We start from the raw sequence: 25800 nt of genomic DNA on the forward strand, positions 1-25800 counted from the left end.
CAGGTCCTGCTCAGAAGGAAGGGGTGCAGACCCAAGAACGGGGCTTTTTTCCCCACATTCTCCATTTTGTGCTAATACAGGGTGACTGCTGCACTTTATTTGACACTGGCGGCGATACAGCTACAGAAGAAAGGAGGCATTTATTTCTCTGCAGAGAGCTTCAAACAGCTCACTTGCTTTTCTAACACCCAACCCATTCCCCTGCCTCAGTTCAAAGCAAGACCCAGGTTGCATGAAAGCCACTTATGCAGCTCAGTTGGACCTGACCTTCCCCATCCACCTGGCAGAACCATGCAGGTTGCACAACATCTTGCCCTTCCCCAGCCCTTGCTGAGGCCCACAACAGCCATGCCCTCAGTGATTGCTGCCTCATATGACTGCAGCCCAACAGCACAGAAAATGAAAACCACATGCATTCAAAAAGACTGAGCACCTGGCATCAGAAATGCTTTAACTGCAGTCACACCCACAGTAAAAATTATAGTCCTATAAATTACATGCAGAACTATAATTTGGTCAAAGTCTTTTTAAGGTTTCCGACCAAACAAGTTATAGGTTGTAAAGGTCATTGTAAAGCACTGGAGAGGTTAAAATCTGTATGACCTCAAGAGTTTTCTAATGACTTTTTATCAGCTGTAACTTGTAATTCACGTATATGAGAAGCAACTAGCAGTTGCAAAAGTTCCTGCATACAAATCAGGACAATTACCTACATAACAACACAGACATGGCCAGATGCAGCTGCAGATTAGAAGCTATGAGGGGAAGGGAAGGGGCAGCCATGCTTTGCATATCCCTTAACTTCTTGGGTTGGGATAACAGAGGAAACAGAAGTTCCTTATTCCTCACTCAAACTCCTTTCTCCTCACCTCCAGCATCCTTGCAGGACTGAAAACAGCAGAGGAGATGAATCATACAACATTTGCAAGACTTGTAAAATCTTATCAATTCTGAAGTCCAATTTGTGCTAATCAGTGCATTATCACAAGTGCAAATGTTAACTCAAAGGAGCAGCTAAACAACTGGTGCAACCAGCTGAAATTGAATCATCTGAAAGTTCACTCATGGCCGTATGACCAAATCGCCACCCTCTCCCATTCTTCCTCCTACTTACTTCCCTCTCTTAAACAACCGTAACAGGATGATGTGTCTTTAACTCTACTTCACCACCTTTGTCATCAGCTCCTGGGAGTGGGCCAGCACTGGCATGCAACCAAACACCAGCTTCCCTCAGGAACTGAGCAGCTGGTTACCGTTCTCATCCAGGACCTCACAGTCCCCTTCAGAGATGCCAGGCCACTCACGGTGCCATGCCTGCCACTCAGCACGGGGCACAGAGCTGCTGGGCAAGGTCTATCTTCAGACCGGGCCTTACTTTCTTCTGCTGAGGTTTTCCAGTTTCTTTTCAGCCAGCTCATAGTCCAGGCCAAACATCAACCTAAGATACCACACAAAAAACTGTGTGGACAGTCCATTACATAGCTAAATTTCTTGAGTTACAGGAAATACATTTAGGGGATCCTCATTTATTTTTCCTTTGCATCTAATTGATCATCAGCATCAAATATGAAAAGCCAGTATTTCCCAGGAGCGTCAGCAAACCGACGTCATTTCATCAGCTCTGTACGCAGTATGTAAAACTGATAGGAGTAAAGTTCAATTTTAATTGTGCAGCTGATACTCTGAAGTAAATAGGTGCTTTCTTCTATGGATTTTTAAAACAGATTTTTCATCTTTTGAGATGACTTAGCATGAGCCAAATTTTGCTTTCAGTTATATGGGTATAAATCTGGAGTAACTCTGATAATATCAAAGCAACACCAAACTCACATTTTCTTCTTCACTGAAACTCTGAGATTGTGCAACAGAGGAAATGGCAACAACGGATTAACTCTGGACTTTGAACAGGGCTAGTGAAACTAGTGCTTTGACTGTGTGAACTGCCTTTTCTCCTGCAAGCTAGTAATGCAGTTAATCAATTACTACACAGAAGAATCACCAACTTTTCAACAGGATCCAGAAAAAGCAACATTTGAAAGCTGGTGTTTTCCAAAGCATACGCTGAGCTCTTGATTTTAAACCAGTAAAACTTCCTAATGGCCCACAGTGTCAGACTGAAGGAAAACTTCACAGCAAAGTAAAACCAGAGATTTATAATGCATATGTTAACCAGTCTTTAACTGCAGCAGCACCCTGTAGTGTCATATTGTGTTCTGTATATCACCCATTGTTCAACTTTGTAAATAAAGCTTTGACACGCTCCAAGTTTTTGGAGAAGCACCTGTTATTTAGAGACTTCCTTTCATTCATAAACTGTCGAAAAAACATGTGTTTCAAGGCAGAGGAAGATTCAAGAAGGTCCACAGTTACTTAACAGCCTATTTTCTGTCACTATCTACATGAAGACAAATTAAAACTTTAAACACTTTTCTCCTCCAAACAGGGATTTCTCAAACTTAGCAACAAATGGGAAAACTTGCTCTGTATCTGTTATTGCAAAATAGACACCAAAAGGTAGGATCCATCTCACCTAATTTTAGCCATCTAAACAGTGGGCACCTTGTCTCAGCAAGTCACTGGAGTTTGCTCTACAGCTGATGGCATGAGACTCCCATCAATTAGCATGAAGAAGGAAACAACAAAGAAGGCACTGATGCTGCTCACTGGAGAGTCCAGATCATTAGTTTATGATTGATAGACACCAAAGTCTGGGAGAATCCCGCCATGACATGTCCAGCAGTACGCATGGGGTATAGCAGATGCCTGTATGGAAAGCTGCAGGCTTCACTCCCACAGCAAAAAGGTTCAACAAATTGCAACACGGCCCTAGACTTGTAGAGGAGCAGGAAGAGGGAGCTGGTCCCTGGCTCCATCAAATTGGGGGACTGGGGAGTAAAGGAACTTGAAAAACAGCAAAAAGATGTAACAGCTCATAATGCAATCTGCAACTAGTAATGTTGAACTTATTTTACTAGAATATTTAAGTATGAGAAATGAAATTTCTTATACTCTGAAATGTTAAGGGGTCAGGCTTATCCCTGGCTTCTATCCACTTCCCTTGCTTCAGCACAATTAGACTTCAGTGACCTTTTTTTTTTTCCAAACAGAAAATATTATGAATTTGCTTCCCTGTGATAACAAGTTCTCCTCAAATGTTGTTTTTTTCTTTTCCATAAACCCAAATAAATAATTAAAACTATAGCATTAATTGCAAACACCTAGACAAAGTAAATTTAAGAAAACATAAAGACTTTGTTAGGGGCCTATTTATCACAGGTTCTCTCTGAAGCTTCTGAAATTTTGGTCTCTGGTATTTTTGAAGATACACTGTTTCACAGATGGTGTTACTTTTTCTTATTTATCAATCTTGCATAATGAAACACAATACAAAAAAAAGACTTTCTCAAGATCGGTGGAGCATTGATGGCTTGATTCTGAAGAAACAGTCCTGGTGAGCTACACCTGAAAATAAAAGTCATCTGGAAGACATTCAGACTTACCATCAGATCTGAGCAGCTTGCTGGGGAAAAACTGTAGTGTCTCGAATCACGTATTTTAGCATGGCTTTCAAGTGCTGCCCAAGCCAGTGGACACAACTAAAATGAACAGCCCTGGCTGTTTTGTTTCCTGATTTCATGTGGAAATGAGGTGCAATTGCATTGCCAGTCTCTCTCATAACATTTCAATCTGTCAGTCAGCTCCCAGCAAACTGGATAGACGGAGACTTCTGAAAGATAATGAAGCTCCCTCAAGCTCCACGACCAGCTAGGGTAATGGCCAAAAAGACCTAAATTCAAGCCTTCAGGAGGGCAAAGCCAGCAGAGCAGCATACACCCTCCTTGGTGGCCGTTAAACAGCCCATGGCCACAGCTTACCAACCTGGCCATGAGCACCTGTGTCGCACTCAGCTCATGCACTCCATGCTGCCCCTTGGGTGGACTTGGTTTCAGGGGGAAGGGCTGGGAAGGACAGGGATATTTTCAAAAAAATCTCACATCCACAGGACATGGGGCTTCACCAGCTCTTCTGCTCACAGAACTACTTTTTTCTTTTTGTTATTTACTGGCTTCCAAAAGTTTGATGAAAGAGCAGATACCCATTAAACAGAAAGTGGATGCCCTTTAGTGTTTCTTAAAATTGAACACTTTTATGAATTGATATTTCAGGAAATTACCGATTATCATTTTGATCCCTCTAGGATTAAACTCTAGGAGGTTTAACTAGGATAGCAAGATAAGAAAACAAATCCAAGGAAAGTATGCTTTAAAGAAGATTTAAAGCCTCCCAAAAATCTGCACATGGTAAATTCAATGTAGTGTTGAACCAGACACAGCAGAACCCCATGCAACCCTTTCACGTATGTGAGATCTGTATCTTAATCTTCTTTTTAGACAGTCCCAAATTAGACTGCTACCATTTGTAGCATTTGAGCCAATTACTTCAAGTAGTTTTGGGCTGATTTATTACATTTCTAACTCTGAACATTCACCATTCTGCAAATGGCCTAGTGGGAGATGACCTGTACCTTAACTCTTCTATTTTACAGTGGTTTTCCTCTATTGTCAATCACAGTATTTAAATCCTATGAAGTCAGAATCCTTTGTGTTTTCTATACATTTGGATTAGAATTCCACATTGTATTTTGTTAATACGCTGGGTTCACAGCTGAGGTACCATAACTTTAGTATGGAAAAAGTTGCTACCACAGCATTGCATTTCTCATTTGCTATTCCCTTCAATAGCATCACCTAACTGGCTGTGTTTCTCTCAAGACAGAAATGGATGCTATTTTTTTCTAAAAAATATGTAAATTCTATCAGTACAAAGCACACAGATGTTTGTATTTACCACTGAGGTAAGCAAGCTGTACACAGAAGCTCTAACAAACACCACACTTGTGAAGGAATGCAATGCTCATGACAGAGAAGCCTCTTCATTTTAGCCTCTTCAGCGCACAACTAGGTATCAAGGTATCAAGGACAACAGTAATTCATTCCCTTTTTTCAGGGCTTTTGAAAAAACAAAGGTTCAGCTTCTAGTATGCCTGTCAGCCACAAACCAGGTCGACTTGCAGTTCGAGTGAATGTGAAAGCAAATTTTGAAAGCAGAATCCATTACACAGTACAGAATTTAAGTTTTCTTTTATTAGAATAGAAAAAGAGAGGTGAGAAAGAACAACAATAAGGCTGGAACTTTGGACGCATTCTGACAGAGAAGAGTTATGAAAAGCAACAAAGTTTTCCTCACAGCACAGTAATTCTTAAGGATGGACCAAAAGGATTATTTACCACTGCAATATATTATCAATGAATGACTACTTTACTCCCTATATATGGCAAATAGACAACATAACCTGGATCATTTTGGAAACCCATTATCAACAAAATCCTATTCAAAGAAATTAAGTCTGCCCCATCTCTACCAGATTATCTAAGACTATATTTGGGCAGCTAAAACCCAACACTTTTCCCAAGTACTATTTTAGTCAGGTTACCTAATTTCCAAAAAGGATTTTGTCAGAGGAACTTAGGCAGAGGTTTTTTCACTCAAGTCCATCTCCAACAATACTTGCAGCATAAAAATATAGGAAAGACGTAAGCAGTTGGTGTCCTAGAGCTCTTCTATGCTTCATACTCAAGTATTTTAAGATCTTCAAGTAGTTCTTTTGCAAGTGCTTGCAGATCTGCATTGCGGCTCTTTGACAGTGCAATGATACGCTGAAATGGCAAAGTATCACGCATCTCAGAGGCTGACTTGGCTAATACTTCTGGCTCCAGAATCACAGACTGGAGGAGCCTCAGAGCATGAAGACAAACTTCTGTATCTGGGTCTAGAAGTAGGGGAGGAAAAAATCCAATGCTTGTTAGAAGTGAGCTCAAAAAAAGTATCATTAAAGTTCCACAGCACCATCCCTCACGACCCACCAGGCAGACAGGGCATAACTGAAGTTTCATAATTCACAGCTGCCATTTGGTGCTGGCTGGCTGGCTCTAGAAGGAACCTGAAAACAACGCCGTTGCCCTCCTCAGCAGCTTGTGCTCAGCAGTGTTTGGAAGGGGGAGATAACCAGGAACCCTTCTCTCACTTTTCAAATGTTGAAAACATTACAAATCAGGGATTTTATCAACTTGAATTTATCCAGTCAGTATCCAAGACGTACTGTTGGATGCAATCCGATTTAAGAGCAGAATAAGCTATATCCCATGAGTATTCAGATTTAAAAAACAAACAGACCAACTAATCAAATCTGCAGTAAATCACCAAGCTTTTCTTTAATTTCTTTTTATATAAGCCTTCAGATTTCTTCAAAGCTCAGTAAAATATTAATCTTTATAAAACTTTCTGGTAACCACGCATCAACCTTCCAAGTATTTAATTCAGTCTACACAAAATTGAAATGGGTACTGAAGCTAAGCTATGCTGCTTAGGAATGCATCAGAGAAATGTAGCAAAGACCTTTGACTGACTTAAGCTAGGAAGACATATAACAACTCTACTGTTAAGAACACAGGATGCATTTTTAATTACTGGAACATTAGGAGCATTATATTTTAAATGTTCACAACAGTCCATTTGCATTTATGCAAATATATAAAGCTATTGTTTATAGCTTTATAAAAAGCATCTAGTAGAAAGCCCCATTTTTGCACTTCTCTATTCTGCATCTTCCAAATGAAAACGTGTAAGGTATTTTTATGGCTGAAGTAGTTATTTGTTTCATGTGCCATGCATTTTTTATGTGTTTTTCATTGGCATACCTAGTCTTCAGCAAGCTTTTGATAAAGCGTTGTGCAGAAATGTTGAGAAAAATTAATTCAGATCACTTTGTGCTCAAAATCACCAGAGAGACTAAAATCTCACTGAAGGAGCATAAATGCAGTGCAGTGATAAACCACACTGTAATGAGTTTGAAGGAAGCATTTGGAGGGCTGAGGCAAGTTCTCTCCTTTCCTGGCTTATTTAATACCTAACACCAGTGACCTGAAAAAGGACTAAGGAGAATTATTCATTAAAGCATAAGGGGATATGTTGTAAGCACCTGGGGGAGAAAGCAGACTGTGATGGACAGTGAAGAAGACTACAGCTTTAAGCACAAAACTGACTGTCAAAATGGGAATTTCCAAGTAATTCCCCCTAGCACATGGCTGAAGTACAATATTAAAGATTGTGACATCTGATCTACCCCCACAAGCCAGGCACTCTCTCTCTCTTCCTCCATTTTCCATCATAAACAAGATATGCAGGTCTTTTCTACCATACCTTTGTCCCTATTTAAAGTGTAAACCTCTTAGGAAAGGAATTCTACTTTCTCCCAGAAAACTAGCAGAGTGGAGTATAATCTGAGGACACAGGAATTGTCCAAAACCAAACAATAACATACTTTTTATGTGCAACAAGAATCTTAGCTACTGGGCATACTGGAAAACTTTAGGCATTCAAATCAGCATTTGAAAAAGAAACACTGAATAGTGCTGCACACCCTGCAGAAGTGGCCATACCCACAGCACAGCCACTCCTATTGCTGTCACCCAGGCTAAAGGCTCTAAGGAGTCTCTTTCCATCATCATCTCCAGCAGTATCTGCACATGCAATTTTCTGAGTGATGAGCAGTCATAACTCATGGAGAAATGCTGCAACTCAGCCTCACAGACAGCAAGACTTTATGTCCAACTTCTTGGGCAGCAATACTTCAGTGAATCCTTTTGAAAAAACCTGGGTGGAAGTTTTAGTTTTCAGATTTATTCTGACCGAATAAAAATATGACTAAAAACCTTGAATTCATCCTCCCATTCCTTCCATTTCTGTCTTCATGCCTGCCAGAGGTTAATTCCTTTTTTTTTTTCCAGATATAATGTTCAAACTCTGCACATATCACCTGCCCCCCTTCTCTGATTATTCTACGTTTATTCACTGAAAATAGCAGCAACAAACCATAGCCCAAATACATAAGAAGAAAAAAAGCTTTTGGGAGTGAAATCTATGCAGTTCATTACTGCATCTTCCTCCGTGTGACATTATTCCTCCATGAAATAAAGCCATTAATACTTTTAATGGCTTGTAGTACTGCTGGGAAGCTTCATATATGTAAGACATTTTAAATCCCTGGATGAAAAGTGCTTTGTTATTAATACTGTTACAGGCATCTATGTTACTATCACCTGCAAGTGTTTAAAGGCTGTAGAAAGTAAAGAATCGATCAGGGATGAAGCATTATCAGGGGAGCTAACAAAATTAGGATCTGTAGGAGATCAGAAAATTACTTCCAGCTTGACGAGCAAGAACATTTTCCAGTAAGAGCAAGGAGGTTCTAGGAAGAATCTCCAGCAGCAGCCAGGGAAGCTCAACAGCTTGAGTCACTCAAATGAAGAACAGATTAGGCATTCAGGCATACAGCAAAGGAAGGAAATGATCCTGCACCAGAAGATGACTTAATACACATTTAACCTCTGATTGCCATTGTTTTGCATGCATTTTGAGACACTTTGAGTTAAATAAATGCATATGCCTTAAAATACACTCCCTTAGGATTACACACGGGTTTGAGAATACTACTTATTACGGATAATCATGTTTTCTAAGTGGATTTAAAAAAAATACCCTAGAGGTCTTTCTCTTGTCTCTCCAATATCATTAGGGATTTTTTCTAAAAACCCTCTCTAAAGAATACTCAGAAGAAATGTAAGGAATCTTCATTATTCAGCATTATAGTTATTGCAATAGCTTCCAGATTTAGTCATTTCTACACTAGCCGAGTAACACTTTGTTTGTACAAGATCAAAAAAAGCCTTTAGTTGTAATCAAATCAGTGCATCATATCCTCCCAACAACTAGCACATACTTCTCTTCAACTAAAATTTCAAAACTACAATCACTATTTCTGGGGAGTAAGGCAAGAAATCAAGCTGCTTGCCTCAGCTGGGGATCAGAAGCATAGCGTAAGCCTACCACCATCATAAAATGCTGATGCAATTTTAACAAGGTGTTGAAACTGCTGGAGTTTGCTGACGTTCTGCTAGCTGCCAGCACTACCATTTGATGTCACTGGCTTTCAGTTACTGACAAAAGCAACTGATAACGTGGACAGATTTTAGTCACATCTGTCATTAGCACCATGCTCTCAGATGAACTGTTCCCTATAGCAGGGTTTAAGTAATTGCATTACATCAATGCTAAACAGCTTATCTACAACTGGCTCTGAGCTGTGTGAACTCTATTTACCCATACCATTCCCTGGCCACCTGAATGCAAGATTTATGACCGGCAAGCTGTTTACAGCTATGTCTACGTACAAGAGCAATATTTCAAAAGCTTCTTACCATGGTCGTAAATGTCATTCAATTCAATTACTGCCTGATTCTAACAGGAAGAGGCGACCTGCCACTCCCCCTTTCCTTTTTATGAACCTGTCAGACTACTGACGTTCATAGCATGTCTAACGGAGAGAGCCAGGGCCACTGCTTGCCCCATCTCTTTGCATTGCCAGTGCTGGCGGAGCTGAGCCAGTATCTGCAGCAGCACATTTTCGTAATGCTGATAGGTCTGAGGAGACAAGAAGTGTTGCAATAAAGATGGTATGTGGGAAAGGATCAGGAGAACTCCATGGCAGAAAAAAGACTGAGCTTTGCTGCTGCAGTTCCTACGGACGCAAGTGCACTTTCTCTCTGCAACATACTTGCTCCAGCTCCTGCATAACAACTTGGTTTGCTTCAGTCTCCTCCCTGGCTGGGTGACTGCCCTCACTGTCAGACATGGAGTTGAGTTAAGGATAATTCCCCACTCTCCTACAGACACATGCCTGTCACACTTTTATCAGGGAAATCCTTGAGAAAGACTCCCAGGGTCCAGATGAAAGCAGCAACTCGGTCCCAACTTGCCTGACTGCTGCTTAGGGGCCGCGAGTGAAAAGGAGCTTGCACAGACATCGCTCCACAGCTGGCAGATTTGTGTGTGAGCTGTTAGATATGTTGTCCAGCTCCCATCAATCCTAGCTTGGACTTCTGAGGATTCCCACAGTAGCTACTGAATGAGAGTACCAATGTAAGAACAAACCAATGGTTTATAGCGACAGATGCATTTACCAGAGTTAAGGTTTCTTACACATGGTCACAAAAGGAGAAACACTGTGCTCCTCAGGAGAACATCAGTTTGCATGAGTCTGCTGCTAGGCAGGGCAAGGACCTAGTCAAGAAACTCCTGCTCTGATGGCAAGGACAGTCACACCACGCCCAGCCGGAGCTCCACCTCGGTGAGTATCATTTGCAGCAGCTGCTTAGAGAAGAGTATGGAAAAGGGCAAGCATTCAGTGACACTTCCTCCGGCCACTCTTCCAGCCTCTCAGATAACTGTGGTTCAGGGACTTTCTGCGTCAGAGCTGACATCTTTTCATTTAAGAAAATGGATGTGGTCTTACAGGGCTAGAAGGGCAAGCCTCTTTTTAAGACTAGTTTCATAGTCTGAAGAGTATGACACTGTTGTGCACTTGGAAGTCTGCTAACCGAGGTTTTGATTTATGAATCAAAATTTCTTTTAACACAGACATCAGTTTATAAATAGGGGGGTTCTGTTTGTCCAGATGTCTTTTAAATAACATGCTGCCATGCAAATATCCTGAATTTTCAAATACTCTCACAGCCATAACCAATTCAAACAGAAAAGCAAGGCATTAAAAACCTTCCGGGTTAGTCATGAAAAGCAAATATTGAAGGTTGCAGGCAGCACTAGCAAAACGAGAATGTGCTTCATACAGACATTTATAATAGAGACCGTCATTTGCAAAGAATTTGGATAAACAAGGTTAGATTTCCATGTGGAACTGTGGTGGAGGAAACTGAAGGGCAAGATCTAAAATTAGTCATACTTCTCTTGTTGTCTTTTGTTTAATGAAGTACCTGGAGCAATTTTCCAGCTATAGATGAGAATGTCACTGACAGTCTCTCTGAATTCCACCTTTCTCATGTATCCAAGGAGAGCAATTTTTTTAACTGCATTCAAAGAAAAGTGGAAAAAACTAAAATAAAGATACAGGATAGTAAAAAAAACAAAAAACAAAACCAGAGAAGAGCCTAGACCCATTTGCCCCAGCACCTATTTGTTGGTAAATGTTCTGTATGCTCAAAAATTAAAAACATAAATCTAGTCATTATTAACACCTGAGCTGACTGCGTCTTCTTATTCTTCAAAAGATCCTTGGCAGAGAAAAGTCCCAGTCTACCTCTTTGGGAATTACGGAATGAAAGTCTTATTGCATCTATAGATGTAAAGCACCAGAAAAATTATTGACAAATCTCAGGTGGATATCTACCCAAAATTATGTAACTTCTTTTTCTATTGCTGAGGACAGGGCTTCTTTGAATCTGAAAGCTATGCAAAACCCTTAGCTAAGACATCAACAAAGGGACAGCAGCTGATGGAGAAAACTAAAGCTGCCTATTTTCTCCAAGATGGGAACAGCTGCTCTGCAAACAAATGGTGCTCCACAAGAAGAGAACTCTACTGATCCCACAAGCTGCTCCATAGCCAGAACTCTGACTCATCATTCACATGTTTTATGCTGACACCAGGCTGGGAAGGTATAGGTAGGCATAGCTGATACCCACGCAAGAATACAACAGCTACATAAGCTATCAGAGTATGTTCTTCAGTGATCAGTGTTGTTTGTTAAAGGGTGCCCATCTTTTAGACAGTGTTTAAAAAGGCAGAAAAAAAAGGAAAAAATAGCCCACCTCATAAAGTGCTAAAACTACAGAGATCTCCATTACCTTCAAAAAGTGTCTCAAACATTTGTTTTTCTCCTAGTATCAGTATAGCCTCCAGCAGAAAGAGCTATTAAGAATTCTTGTTAGCGAGTGTGAAGTCATACCGGCTCATCCAAATTTTCAAAAGGCAGTAGGACAGACAAACCCAGTTTGCTGTTAACATTCTCACTCCACTAGAAATCTTTATTAGATTTTTCCTACTTTCTCTTACCATCCATGTATTCAATGTCAAGGCATATTTCTGTCTCATCAAAAAGCCTGCTAGACAACCTGAATCAAACCCCTCCTTGCTTCAGATACAACAAAGGAGAATAAAGAAAATCAAGTTAATGATTTGCTCTACTCACTTAACGGGAGGACATTCTTCAGGGGACAAGAAGACTGGGCAGAGACTGAGAATTCAGAGGAGGAATTTGAGGGATTTATCAGCTGTGTACAAGCCAGTGGGAGAAAAATGGCCTTGATGTATATAGTCTGAGGTCACAGACACTTGTAGATTGACGTTGGAAAAGCAAACAGGATGATTCTCTGAAAATGTAAAAAATGAAAAGTCAGAGAATGATTTCTGGGGCCCCTCTTAGTGGGAATGCTGATAAAAGCTTACAGAACTGAGGAAAGCTGAATCATCTCATAAGCCTTAATCAAAACACTCTTTGAAAAAGCTTCCTGGAGGAAGGCAGCATATACAGGATACCCTGCCAGCAGAGTGTAGTGCTCTACTCTCTTGCATGGGAAAAACTGTAAGACCTTATGCTGTAGCAGCTCCAGGTGTTTATAAGCTGAATCACGGCTAGCAGAAGCTGAAGATGCTGGCCACGGAAACAGAAGAGGAGCAAGTGTGGGAGGACGCTACTGAGTTTTGCAAGTTGAAACACTTAGAAATAGATTAAATTTAGAGAAAACTACAGCGATGTCATACAAAATGATGGGAACAAGATCGGGTCTTGGATCTGACCCTCTCATCTGATATACAAACTAGTCAGCCATCCCCCTTGACAATAAGCAGACTTCCTCTGAAGTCAGAAGTCTGAACCAGCAGATGTGGTTTATCTGAGAATCTGCCTCCTTTGCTGTAACTGGAGAACTTTATTATCAAAAAGTAAAGGAATTAGCCATGCCCGTCCTTCCTTCTACAACCCAGCCGTACACAATTAACACTTTCAAAATGCAGAGTAGCCTTTCGATTTCTTATTTCCTTTAGCAGCTGCAAATGAATTATAACTGTGCCACATTTCATCCTTTTATGTGACCTAGGAGCCTTCTTCAAACAATAGACTGCATCAAACAACTAGCTTCTTTGTTTGGTCACAACATTTAGAGGGGCACATTTGGGAGCTCAGACAGGGTTTTTGAGGGTGTTTTTGTTTTTTGTTTCTAGAACAACAGCTTATGTATATACTAGCCAAACATAAAGTAAAAGGAAAATCTGGACTAACATATGTTAAATTTCTAAGCACAGCAGAACAAAGGACCATGTATTCAGAGTTCTCTGACAGTGTAATTTTTCTCAAACTATATTAAAAAAAACTATAAAACGGGTGTTTTCCAACAGTCTTACAAGGATTACTTAATTTTCTGAGATCTCAGAAGAGTGAGCCTATGGCATTGCAAAGTAGTAAATTATTTGGTGAAAAGCACAAGTACCTACATTTTCTGTAAAATAGTTGAGGGAACTGTAAGCAGTACAAGTAGCTTCCAGTTTGCCAGGCCAAATCAAAGCTTTTCCAAAACTTCAATATGAAATTAATTCCTTGAAAAAGCAGATGGAATGTCCCTCACTTAGCTGCTGTTAGTATTTACTAGTTGTATTACAACAGGGTTTTGCATAGCACCACAGTGTGCTGAGGTTACTAACGTCCCCATTCCTATGAACTGCACACCAAAATCTTCTCATGGACAAGCCACAAAAACTTGAGAAAGCCAAGACAGAGCAACTCCAGAAGCAGTTCATAGGCAGGACAGTGTCATGGTTCTGTCCTTGTTGCTGTCCTCACTGTCCCTTACAAGCTGTGCACACAGCTGCCAGCCAAGACCAACGCACACTGGCAACGTCAATCTCTGCTGGCTCCTACGCAGGGATTTGAAGCCTCCGGAAGAGCAGAGCCTTGATGTCACTCGTGTACCTGACAGTGGCAACAGAAGTCCTTGACGTCCCTGAAGTCCTGCACTGGCCAAAGGCAAAGCTGGGAATAATACTCAAGCCCCGCAAGCCCAAATCCTATTAGAGCTTCAGCTGTAGAAAGGGTCACTCTTGTCACGGTGAGTGTAGTTGCAGAGGTTGGTTTCCTTCCCCAAAATGTGTCAGAACACAGTTACATTTTCTTTTGTTAAATGGTAGTGATCTGATGCATAGTTTCCCCTCAGGTTGTATTTTAAAGTTGGTACGTGAAAATACAGGTGGCTTTTTTTAATCCACTTCATCAGATTTTTCCATTCCCTATTTTTAATTCTACTATCCGTAAATTTTATATTAATGGAATATTATATACAGTTCCAAAAATGTTGTGGGAAATGCATATCTTCTCCCTCTAGGTATTTGCCCTTTTTGCTTACTTTTAATCTGACAAAAGCTATACATAATCAGGTTAGATATAAATTTCTGTTCTGTTATTTGCAACACCTATTGCCAATCTACAATCCCCGAAGTCACAATTTACAAGGTTCTTAGAGCAACTTACCATTCAATAGCCACCAAAGCAAAGGAATAAAACCTGGACTTTCACTGATGTACTTCAAGCCTTTCAAGTTGATACTCACATTGTAAAGTGACATTAACATTAGCCTAGAATTGAAAGAAAAAAAGATTTGATGACCTTTGATTTCTCTGCATGTCTTGGCATCTTTTGCTATTTATGCCAAGCATGTACTGATGCAGAAGCCTACTCTAATAATTTATATTTTGATAAAAGAGACAAGTCTCAAACTGTGTATAAGCAATGCTGTGCAATACCTTTTTTTCTACTGTTAAATCATCTATTTCAAACACATGGAAAAATATCCCATGTGAGAGTAAGTCTCATCAAACTCCATGAAATTCACCATGTGAAATGTGCAAAACCAGGACTTGGCTTTACACAACCACACAATCTATACAATAGAGTTTTCGTGGTGACAATCCCCACTGGGCAGATGATCATCTCAAGCTGTTTGCCTTGACAAATGAAAGGACCACTAGGAAACACAGAAAGCAAGACTATATACTGAGTACTCAAAACATCAAAGGAAGTCCCTGCTCCATCAGTTGTGCAACCAACCCTCCAGTGAGCTGCAACACAGACACAGAGCTTCTGCCATCCTCCTTCAAGTATCCCCCTGTTCCTCCTGCCAATGGGAACAGATGCAACATATAGCCAGTGTACAGCAAATGTCAGTGTAGTCTCTCTCTGCTGGCAGGGGAAGTTATTATGCCTACTGAAGCATTTGGAATAACGGGACAGGCCAGGAGGGGAAAAAGAAGGTATTAGTAGCCCCAGCTCAGCTTTGCACACTCCCTCCTAAGCTAGACTCTGTTATGGTGCAAGGCAGAGAACCAGCTTGCTCTGTCTGCTCTCCAGCCCCTCGCAGTCAGGCAGGGCCATATGATCTGGGCCATCGAGTGAGACCCTGCTGTGAAAAAAACAACTGCTTACCCCTTAAAATGTCATCATGGACTTTCCTATTTACCCTGCCTTCAGAAATCCAGATTGATTATGTTCAATGTACAAGTGGAAATTTTTTTTTTTTTTAAGTCAGTAACACTGGTATTCAATCTGGCTGTGAACTGTGTTCTTGTCCTAGTGCAGATCAACACCAGGGTAACACAGGCCAAATGGTACTCTCACCCGCACCTCTTCCAAACTATTTCAAAATAACATTTGGGCCCACTCAAAGCCATATATATTTTTTTTTTTTTTTCCCAGAAGGTGATTTCTTTTGGTCTTTTATTATGGTCACTGATGTTGAAAGAGGACAGAACCCATAACCTGTCTACAGCCTGGCAGCTAGAAAACATTTCCTCAATTTAGCATTGAAAACAGCCTAAGATGACATCCCTGACAAACTGAAACCAAGACTGTCCCTTGCATGTCTGTGTGTAAATGACAAATTAAAAATACACATAGTAAGTATATGTGCATTTCAGCCATGTTTTCAAAAGCTTCCAAAACCAGGATTTCCTAATTTCTCAGCCTCCTAAAATAGGAAGTTCATTAGTCATTTTGGGGCTGCATACATAACAGGTTATAAATTAAACCAAAGTCTTAACATTTCTACAGAGAGAAAATGAGGTAAACTGGAGCTCTGCATTTTAAAGGCCTACTCTAGCCTGCCGGTCCCACTGGCTTCTCCCACAGCAGCTCACACTGAAGTTACTGCAAACATGAAAAGCTTCAGTATGATCAGTAACTTGCAAAATCTAATACCCATCAGGGAAAGTGGGTTTGACTACAGGTACCCCCTCAGCCTTAGCCACAACAGAGCTGAAGTAATGCTGTAAGGTACAGGAAGCTGCATGCAGAAACAGCAGCCCTGCTCTTTATGCAGATAAAATGCCTGGGTCGAAAATTACTTTTAGTTGCTTTCGACTGTCAGACAAGTATGGCAACTTGGAGCTCAAAATGAGTCTCCCTTTACAAAGTTATCCAGAACAACTACTAGTACTTAATGCAGGGCATTTCGTAGGGATTAAATCTTCTACAGTTTCCACTGAACTAAGTTCTGCCTTCAAACATTTGATGCCGATGTTGTCATGCTGTCTTCCATATTGCTGATACCAGCTTTTTATGGTGTTGGTGGATAAACCCTTCTTTTTCAGCTAAGCAGTCTCAGTGGGCTTAATGCAAATTATTTCAGTTTCCCTCTAACTTCCAGTAGGAATGGGACCAGACACTCAAAAGCAGAATGCATCCAGAAAAAAATCACCACTGACATTAACAAGACAAACTAATGCTCAGCCTCTTTCAGAATCAGATCACTGCTGTACTATGAACTCGGAGCCAAAAGGCCCCTGATGTTCCTGAAAAAAGAGCTGTACTCTGGAGTCAGAAGTTGTCTTACAGATTCTTTCACAGTGATATTCCCCTGTCCTGCCTTTTATGCAGATCATCTTTACAGCTGTGGAGTAGCTGGGAGGACAAGGCATTAGTGCACTTTATGATGTGCTATGATGGACGCTATTACTTCTTTTCAAAGATGGTAACGTGCAAGTCAATCTTCTGGACAATGAAAGGGAAGATGAATAAGCAGGGCTCCTGTAACATTTATGGAACATGTCGTTATACCCACTCACAGCTGGGTGCCAGGTTACATACAAAACAATTACAGAGAAACAGGAACGAGGGGGAATGTTCTCCTCCGCTCTGGGACCAGCCTGGCTGATGCTATCTCTCATGACTGCAATGAACCTGCATGTCATTGCACTGACACCATTTCCAAACAAAAGAGAAATAACGTTATTCCAAATGGACTTCACACCTCACATCCTATTCTCAAATGAGTTCTCATGGCTTAAGCTACTATGCCACCAGCAGACTTTCAGACACTCTCCATGCATACCTTCAGAAAGCAGGAAAGAAAGTAACCCATTGCAGGCTGAACTGAGTTGTAATAGGTATAACATATTATGTGCTGTACCACTGTGCGTTTGATCACCTAGGCTTGTAAGCAGTAGGAATAAGAAATAGTAGATTATTAAATCTACTGCATCAGTGGCCACTGACAAGCAGTGAGGGGTGCTGTGGAATTGAAATTGCAGCTTTGTAAAGACCATACGCTTCTTTTCATACATTCTCTGCAGCTCTTACTTGGCTTCCAGAACCCAAGCCCTGACAACGGAGCACAGCCATAATTACCTATAATCAACCAGAATGAAAATGATCAATAGAACAGTATCTTATAATGGAAAGTGTTAACATTTCTTGACAATGTCTTTCAACCATAATCTGTTGGACATTTGCAGTTAGAAATAAAGTGATGCAAAAAGATTTTATATCACTCGTTTGTTTTGTGCAGACAAAAGGGACTGGTGGTGGTGATCCAAGGAAGTGCTGTGGTTTTGGAGTGTCAGAAGACATAACCCACCCCACAGGCCAATATAGTCACATATTATTACTAATTAAACACATTCACCTAAGCACAACGTAGAAGCATTTCCAGGCCCTTTATACCACCTTCACCTCTAGTACTTGCACATTCTAATAAGTATTTTTGGTGATAATTATTGCAAAAATGCTTATTGAAGTAAACCTGAAACACATAAATAATGGATAAACAAGACTTTCTGTTTTTTTTTTTTTAATGTGGAGGGCTTTAATTATGTACTTCATAGTCTTCCTATTTAGGCAAGCCAAATTTAATTCACATCTTGTACTACTATATCTGTCAATGTTTTCTTGAAAATCTAGAACTAAAAGCACAGCTAAAGCCCCTTCTTGTCTGCTTAATACATAAGATTAGTACATAAAATGTACTTATATGTACTAAAGTACATATTTTTACCAGCTACTTTCAACTGCTACATAAACAGAGTTGAATATTCCTAACAATTATAGCCGTGAACAATTGTGTAAATATCAACAATTACAAATGTTGAAAAATCCCTATACCAATGAGAAGAAAACCTAAAGTCTTTCAAACCACTGCTATTTCAGAAAGGCAAAGACACCCATGAGATTTCAGTCCCAGCACTCATGTAGATGCCTTGGATATATTTATTACATACGCATGGACTACAGTGGATATTGTAGCAGTGCTGAAACAAATGACAGTTTTTCCCTGTAAATGTTTTACTTATATACTGGCACAAGTAAAACACAGGACTACTAGAAGAGGAAAGAGAATTCCTCTCTATCAGCTTACTTTGTCTGACACTACTGTGTGTAGAATTAGACTCACAGTTTCTCCTAATTTGTCACACAGTAAAGAAAAATATTTTTGAAAATAAAAGCTAGAAAAGAATTGTAAAACCTCAAAACTGAGCAAAGGACAAACATATTCTTGAAAATAACAAGTCAAATTTTTTCTTTAACTGATTAAATTTTAAATTGGTGATGTCATTCCAACTAATACCATGGTGATATTCTGACAAAAACATACTGCATTTCCAAAATAATGTACAGACATTTTCATCTATGAGGTAGTTTTAAAAATGTGTCTGTCTGTATGTATATGTGTATCAGTGTGTGTATAAACATTATTTATGATGACTCCAGAGTCTGTCTATATGTAAACTTTGAAATTTCACTACAATTTATGTTAACTATCATATCCTTATCTCACAACTGCCTTTCACTTTGTAGTGCCTTATGTTCCTTACAGTAGGGAGAAAAGGAGTTCTGACACATCTGCTTAGATTGCTTAAGATTAACAAGCAGCTAAAAAACCTTACATACAGAGAACAATTTAAAAACAAACCAACCCCCAAAACCCTTTGCTGGGCTGGAAGAGTGTAAAATCCCAAAAAAGCACAGGAAAGAGGGTTTCAAGAACAGTGACAAGACACATAGGGATCTCATAGACAAAAAGGAACCTGATCACGGACATGAAAGACAAACACAGGGAAAACATTCTGCACTAAAACATTTGAGCAAATTAAGAACCGTCATTCCATGACAAGACCATGAAGAAATCTCCTTTCTGGCATTTCCTCTAATGTCATAATAAAGCATTTTTTAAATCAAATGGTAAGTTCAGAGTAAGAAAAAAATTTGTTGGTTCTGTGGAACATTAGTAAACATTATCACTGCACTGAATTCAAACCATTGTAACATATGCTTAATGTTTCTCACTTATCAAAAAGCTTGTGCAACCTCTTTTTTAAGCTTCACTCAATTTGTTAGCCTAAGAGGCTGGCCCTTGTTGAATCCCTAGCCACTTCATGGGATTGTTTTATGTATATTTTATCAGTATTGCTGTATGGCAGCCAAGTTTATATCACCATGTGTAATTCTTCTGCAAAGCAGGCAGATTTTGAAATATAATTAAAATACCATCCAAAACATCAATTCAAAAGGAAGGCCCTCAAATCCAATTACATTAACACAATCTGAAATGATCAGAAATAATTTATCTGGACCCATAGACATATATTCAATTGAAATTCAGAGTGTGTGTTTGTGTGTGTGTGTGCACGTGCACGCGTTTAGGAACACTTTCCTCTCCTTACTGCTCTCCAAATAAAGTCCTTTCTTGTTAATTTTTTTCTGTACAGATTTTGAAACAGGTTCTCTTTTCATGGGTTTTTTTTGCTATATATATGAAGGCACAAATTATCTTTTCTTTCTTAAGTTGAGATTCTCATACAAACCTTTTAGTTGGGCTTTAGAAAAAAAAAAAAACCAAACCACTGTTGCAAGAGCTGACTACCCTGTTTTGAGTTCTGACCTTCAAGCCCAACACTTGGGAAACAGTAAATGACTGACATCAGAATATCTAACCACTACCTACAGCACAGGCCACTCAGCTTCCCCCTCGCTACTCAACAGGGAAAGGCAAACACCTCAGAGGGCAACTCATTCCCCCTAACACTGGCTGACTGAGCTATCATCTGACAGCACCATCTCCTTCCACTGACTGTGGGAAGGAGCCCAGACAGTTAGCAGATACTTGACATCTAGCTTTCTGATAGCTGAGGTTAGGCAAGATAAAACCTATCCAAAGTTAGGACTGAGCCTGATTTCATGCCTGCATGGACGCAGTCAAATTACTGTGGCTGACAGGGTTGCTGTTTGTCAGCTGAGCTGTGACAGCTGGCTTGGGTATGAATTCTTTGTGTGTGTATCCCATTTATGAAAAAAAACACCACACTGGCTTAAGCCATCTTTATGAACAAATTAACCAGATGTACAGGGCAAGTGCCCACAGCTTAGCGGATGAACAAGTACTCCTTAAGCCACAGTAATTTGCTTGGTCAAGGCCGTACATCCTCAGCTTGTAACAGCTCTCAGAAAAAGGCAAAGACAATAGTTTCATCTCTCCAACTTTTCCAGCACCTGAACTGTGTAACATGGCCTTTTCTTTACAATGCTGTATCACAAGGTCCCTTTATAGGCATTACCTTTTACAAACATAATTGCATGGTGCTTCTGGCTCCTAAGTAGCATTAATTTAATTTTTGCTCTTAGCAGACACATAACTCACTTTTTTCACTAAGCAGATGTAGCATTTTACAGTCTTCATATTGGAAAGGAATAAATTTAAGTCCACATTTCCCACATCCTCTCTGTTTTAAAACTTGACCTCACACTTGCCTTATCTGATCCTCAACTCACGAGCCCCTCCTAAGGTAGAAGAGTGTATCCTTGCTCATCTCTACAATATTATTGTGCTTAAGAGGCTTCTAAAGAGACACAAAACTTGGATGAAGCTAGCCTTCTAGCCAAGCCTGGAACATCTGCAAGGAATGCTGCTGTGAAAAGAGTTTCCAAAAATTATGTTTCCCCTAGAGGAAAGGAAATAATGGGAGAGCTAGTAAACTACTGTCATCACTGTGACCTACACTGCAAGATAATGCATTTCATTTGAAAGAGGAAAAAAAAAAGTCATCATACACTTTAAATTTGGTACAGAGTCCCGGCTTCATGCTTCCCAGGAGGTGCATCATTGTGTCCAGTAATTCACGACTTGAACTAACCAAGAACTCACGGCCACATGCCAGCGCAGCCACATCTGTGAGAGAACACAAAACATCACCATAAAAATCATGTTTCAAACAAAAGTTTATGTTAATTATCAGGACCACTAAAAAGGTATGTCAGCTGTGAAGAATGAACTACGGCATCTATATAAACTTCAAACTATATTCATCTACATAGCAAATACCGAAGCAGCAAATTATACTGGTCAAGCTCCTTCATAACTCTACTTTTTGGTAATTAAAATACTTATTCAGAGTGGCCAGTATCCCAATAGTAACACAGTGAATTATGAAACAAAAGCTTGGATTCATCCGCAAATAATATGGGACTGAAGCAAAGCTGAGCATTGTAAGGTCCCACTTTAAAACAACACGATTGTAGATTGTTTTACAATCACTCAATCCAGTATACCTGGCACATTACACAACCAAAACTCTCATGGACATCTACTCAAAAGCTCTTTTCCTACCTCTCTGCAAGTGCTGCATTATTCATGCAAACCAAAAGGCAAGAGTATTTCCAAAGACTACTGCTCCATAGAAAACTTTCCTTTAGTATTTTCCCTTACACTTGCCCCATACTTTAGGGCATCCTTATGTGCAACAGGAATCTTCCAGCAACCCGAGCTTCTTTGTACTGTGCAACTGGCCAAGCCTCCAAACGTGTGAAGCACAGTGTACCTAACTAGTGACAGAACCTGGTTCCCTGGAATCCCATTCAGGGCAAGTTTGGTGATCTGCTGTGTGATACAGTTCTTCCACTTTCATGCAGCCTCAGGTTCTCTCTCCTATGCACATACATCACAATGCCTTTTTTGACCTCCAAATAAGCAGAGGTACTATGGACACAGCATATAATTAAAGACTGTTATCACAGTGTTTGTGCACACTGGGCTGTGTTAAGACTGCACTGAGAACTTCTGGCGTCTTCTAACTTCTGAATACTTGGCACTTCACAATCAGCTGCTCAGTGTTCTTTTAATGCTGCTTTCAAGTGTAATACTGCCTTACAGCGTAACTAGGAGGATTAAACTGGTACCTTCTACATTGTTCATCTGACTGTGTCCTTTATCACATTTGAGTTTCAGCAGCCCAAATTACAGAGACAAAGAGACAAATCTTGGTAATATTAAATTCACTGGCAAAATTTATATCAGCTTTACTGAAGAAAGACTTTGTTCCACCGTCCTGATTCCTCCTCAGGCAGAACCCCAACACCTCCCAACTTCCAGCCTTTAAACATTTTCTTTGTTCAGACTTTACTTCTGCTATGCTTTTTCTGGTTTTGGTTGTTGTTTCGGTGGTTTTTTTTATTTAATGAAGCAATTGGACATAACTGGATTCCACCTTGGTACAGTGGCATAATGCATCACATAGGGTTTTTATTACAATCTTTAATGGCACCACAACACCTAAAACCACACACGCAAAAAAGCTGTTAATGTAAGAGCCACTTCTTTGTATAACTACCCACTGTTTTATCTATGTTGCATTGTGTCATTTTGACAGTTGCAGTTTCACAAAAATGCAGATGACATATCAACCCCATTTCTCACAGCCTTCCAAGTCAAGGGCAGCTGTACTAAGATAGATCTGTGTCTTTCTACTCATTTTCTGACCCTAAAAAGAAACATTTAGTATGGAAGTCAGGTTTAGTACCTTTTGCTTCTCTTAGCACTATGGATTCAGGACAGTGAAGGTGTGGTCCATCTGACGGCAACAAAATTCTTAAGCAGTTTCAAAATGCTGAGCACATACCTTAAGATAGGGCTGATCTACTTGCATCATCTGCGATTCATACATCTTGACATTAGCATTATTGGTGATTCAGAAAGTAAATGGCTTGATATTTACAAACTAAGGTGAGCATACAAGACTAGTATTTTACTTCAGATTGAATGGACATGTTAGGGAATTTCAGAACTCAATGGCTCTTACTGGTCTAACCCTTAACTGTGTCACAGACAGCACAACGCCTCGCAGAAGTGTCAATGACAAAATCTGCTAAAACTTCAAAAAACTAGGAAGTCACCCAAGATACCAACACCAACTAAACACTTGACTTTGAAAAGCTGTATTTACTGCAGCACATAAGGCAATATAGAAATTCCCAGTACGTGTGGAATGCTACTCTGAAAGATAACATTAACTTACTTGTTACAATCCCTGCCAAAGCTAATACAAACTGATTTTCATCAGAATCCAAATCCTGCTGTTTCATGTCTTCACTTAATGACTTCACAAAGCTCTCCATGGTCTGTGCAGTGATTGTGAAAAACTTTACTGCTTTACTCTGCAAGCGCGGAGGAGAAAAAAAGATTATACACACCACAGCGACTATGATTATTAGATGCTATAGTAAAACTGGACAATCTTCAAAATTACTAAAACATCCAGTTACTTTAAAAAACAACAGGAAATAGCAAGTATGCACTGACATGTTTGATGTCCTAATATTTGAATCCATTACCTCAGAAGAAAATGGGAAACTACCCAATGCTACATTTATTTATAAAACTAAACCACTGTGTATTTACCTCCTAAACCCAAAATAATACATATCAAACAACAGAATTAAAGCTCATTTTCAAAAGTGAGGATATTATCTTTGTTTTGCAATAGCTGCACCAGGTGTTTCACATTTACTGGGCTACTACAGCAGCTTTTGTCAAGACCCTATCCAGCTGAAGACTGGAGAACAACCTGATGTAGTGATTTGATATGAATTTTCTAAGAAAACCTATGAAATACCCAGAAAAGAAACAGAATTTGATTGGATCCTAACATGATTCATTAACTGCTCAATACAGACTGCAGAAGAGGCTAGGTAGAAGTCCTTTAGAAAAAGAAATGGAGGTCTCTCCTGGGTCACCGGTTGAATTTAAGTCAGCAATGTCACATGAGAAAGACGATCATCACATCAGAGCATATAAACAGGAGTACAGCCTGTAATTATATTATGCAGTCTTTTCCCCTCAGCTGGAACACTCCTCCACTCTGGGGTATCTCAGTTGAGGAAGCAGCCACCTAGTACAAAGCTCAGGGCAGGGCAAAGAGCCTGGTCAGAGGTGCAGACAGAGACTACAAATAAGGACTGAGAGAACTATTTCTGTTTATTAATAATTCTGACCTGTAAAACATTGCTGAAACACTATTTCACACAGAGGATGCTGGGTTTTGTAACAAAAATAGTGTAACAGGGAGTCCATAATGCCAGGTTGCCCAGTGTCTTTAATAATTTTGCCAGTTGCTGCATGAAGCAGATGAAACTTTTAGTCATTCCTGGCAGTGACCCAGTGGGACAGCCCAAGAAATGCCTGAACTTTTATTCATTTTGCAAAGTGACTCAAAATTTTAGTATTTTGTCAAAACTACTGCTTTCACAGTATGTACAAAGCTACTGGTAACATTTCTTTATTCCTCCACTGCTGCACATTCACCACAAAGTTACACAGTTCCTGTGGGGTGACTCCAGCAACGCATCATTAAAAGGGGCAGCCAATACTCAGTATCTTCACAAATGATATTGTGGCCCCAGAATAACAGGAATGAAGGGATCGTGGGAAAAGAGAACGATAAGAAGTACACTTCCGCATGTGCTGGATGTACTTTTTATACTTATAGGGACACCACACCTCAAAGATGGCAATTTTAACATAAGCAGTGACTGTAGTTCAAGGAGCAGAGGGCATGCGAGAAAATGAAGAGAGCCTACTACAGCAGACTAGTATAAACTATTACGAAAATATGTATTCACAGAGGAACAGAGTACTAAGCAAACCAAGTAGCTGGTATGTTGCACAGAAAACAAGCAAAATCTTCTGTTTGCCAGTCTCCTGAGGTGTGCTGGTGTCCCCTCTGCCTAACCTTCTTCCCAAATAGCCATTAATTAACTAGCAGTGAGGTCTGAGGAGCCGCAGAGACCAATCAGGTTTATAAATAGCAAGCATAATGTACTCTGCACAGTCTCTTATTAGCTTGACAGTATTTTCATGGGACTGAAGAATGTCTCACCCACAGACACTGAGAGAAGGAGAGTTCTGAGAGCAGCCATTAAGGTGCTTGAGCTCAAATGGTGCAATGAAACCTCTGCTGTCCAAGTAATTCCTGCATGAAAACATCAGTTCATCAGATAACTGAAGTAGCAGATCACCTTGTAGGATCCAAAATTTCTCAAGTTGAAGCACGCCTTGATGTTGTTCTGAAATCAAACCTTCAGTTTGTATTTCCATGCGAGAGCCCTGTCGTGTGGATATCTGGTTGAAGTTTTTTGAAAGACATCTAAAATGATCTCACGGGAATTAATTTACTTCTTTTTTAGCACATGCAGATAGGCATCCTTGAACACTCTCTCTCATGCTGCTTCTCTGGATGTTTCTTCAGGTTCTCTCTAGGAACACTACACATGGGTAGAAATAGCAGGCATCTCTCCCT

The 25800-nt window shown here is 40.0% G+C and overlaps 1 protein-coding gene across 1 annotated transcript in view; it reads right to left on the bottom strand.

The window, feature by feature from the left end:
- Positions 1-5126: 5126 nt before the first annotated feature.
- HSF2BP (heat shock transcription factor 2 binding protein) overlaps positions 5127-25800 on the bottom strand; it is a 34248-nt gene continuing 13574 nt past the window's right edge. Inside the window, exons 5-9 of the mRNA XM_074816714.1 lie at positions 23521-23659; positions 21281-21398; positions 14435-14538; positions 10890-10982; positions 5127-5830 (exon numbers count right to left, since the gene is read on the bottom strand). Coding sequence (XP_074672815.1) covers positions 5622-5830; positions 10890-10982; positions 14435-14538; positions 21281-21398; positions 23521-23659 — 663 coding nt within the window. The 3' untranslated portion in view covers positions 5127-5621. The remainder of the gene's footprint in view (positions 5831-10889; positions 10983-14434; positions 14539-21280; positions 21399-23520; positions 23660-25800) is intronic.

The sequence above is a fragment of the Strix aluco genome, chromosome 2 (genome assembly GCF_031877795.1).
Source record: "Strix aluco isolate bStrAlu1 chromosome 2, bStrAlu1.hap1, whole genome shotgun sequence".
Lineage (NCBI taxonomy): Eukaryota > Metazoa > Chordata > Aves > Strigiformes > Strigidae > Strix > Strix aluco.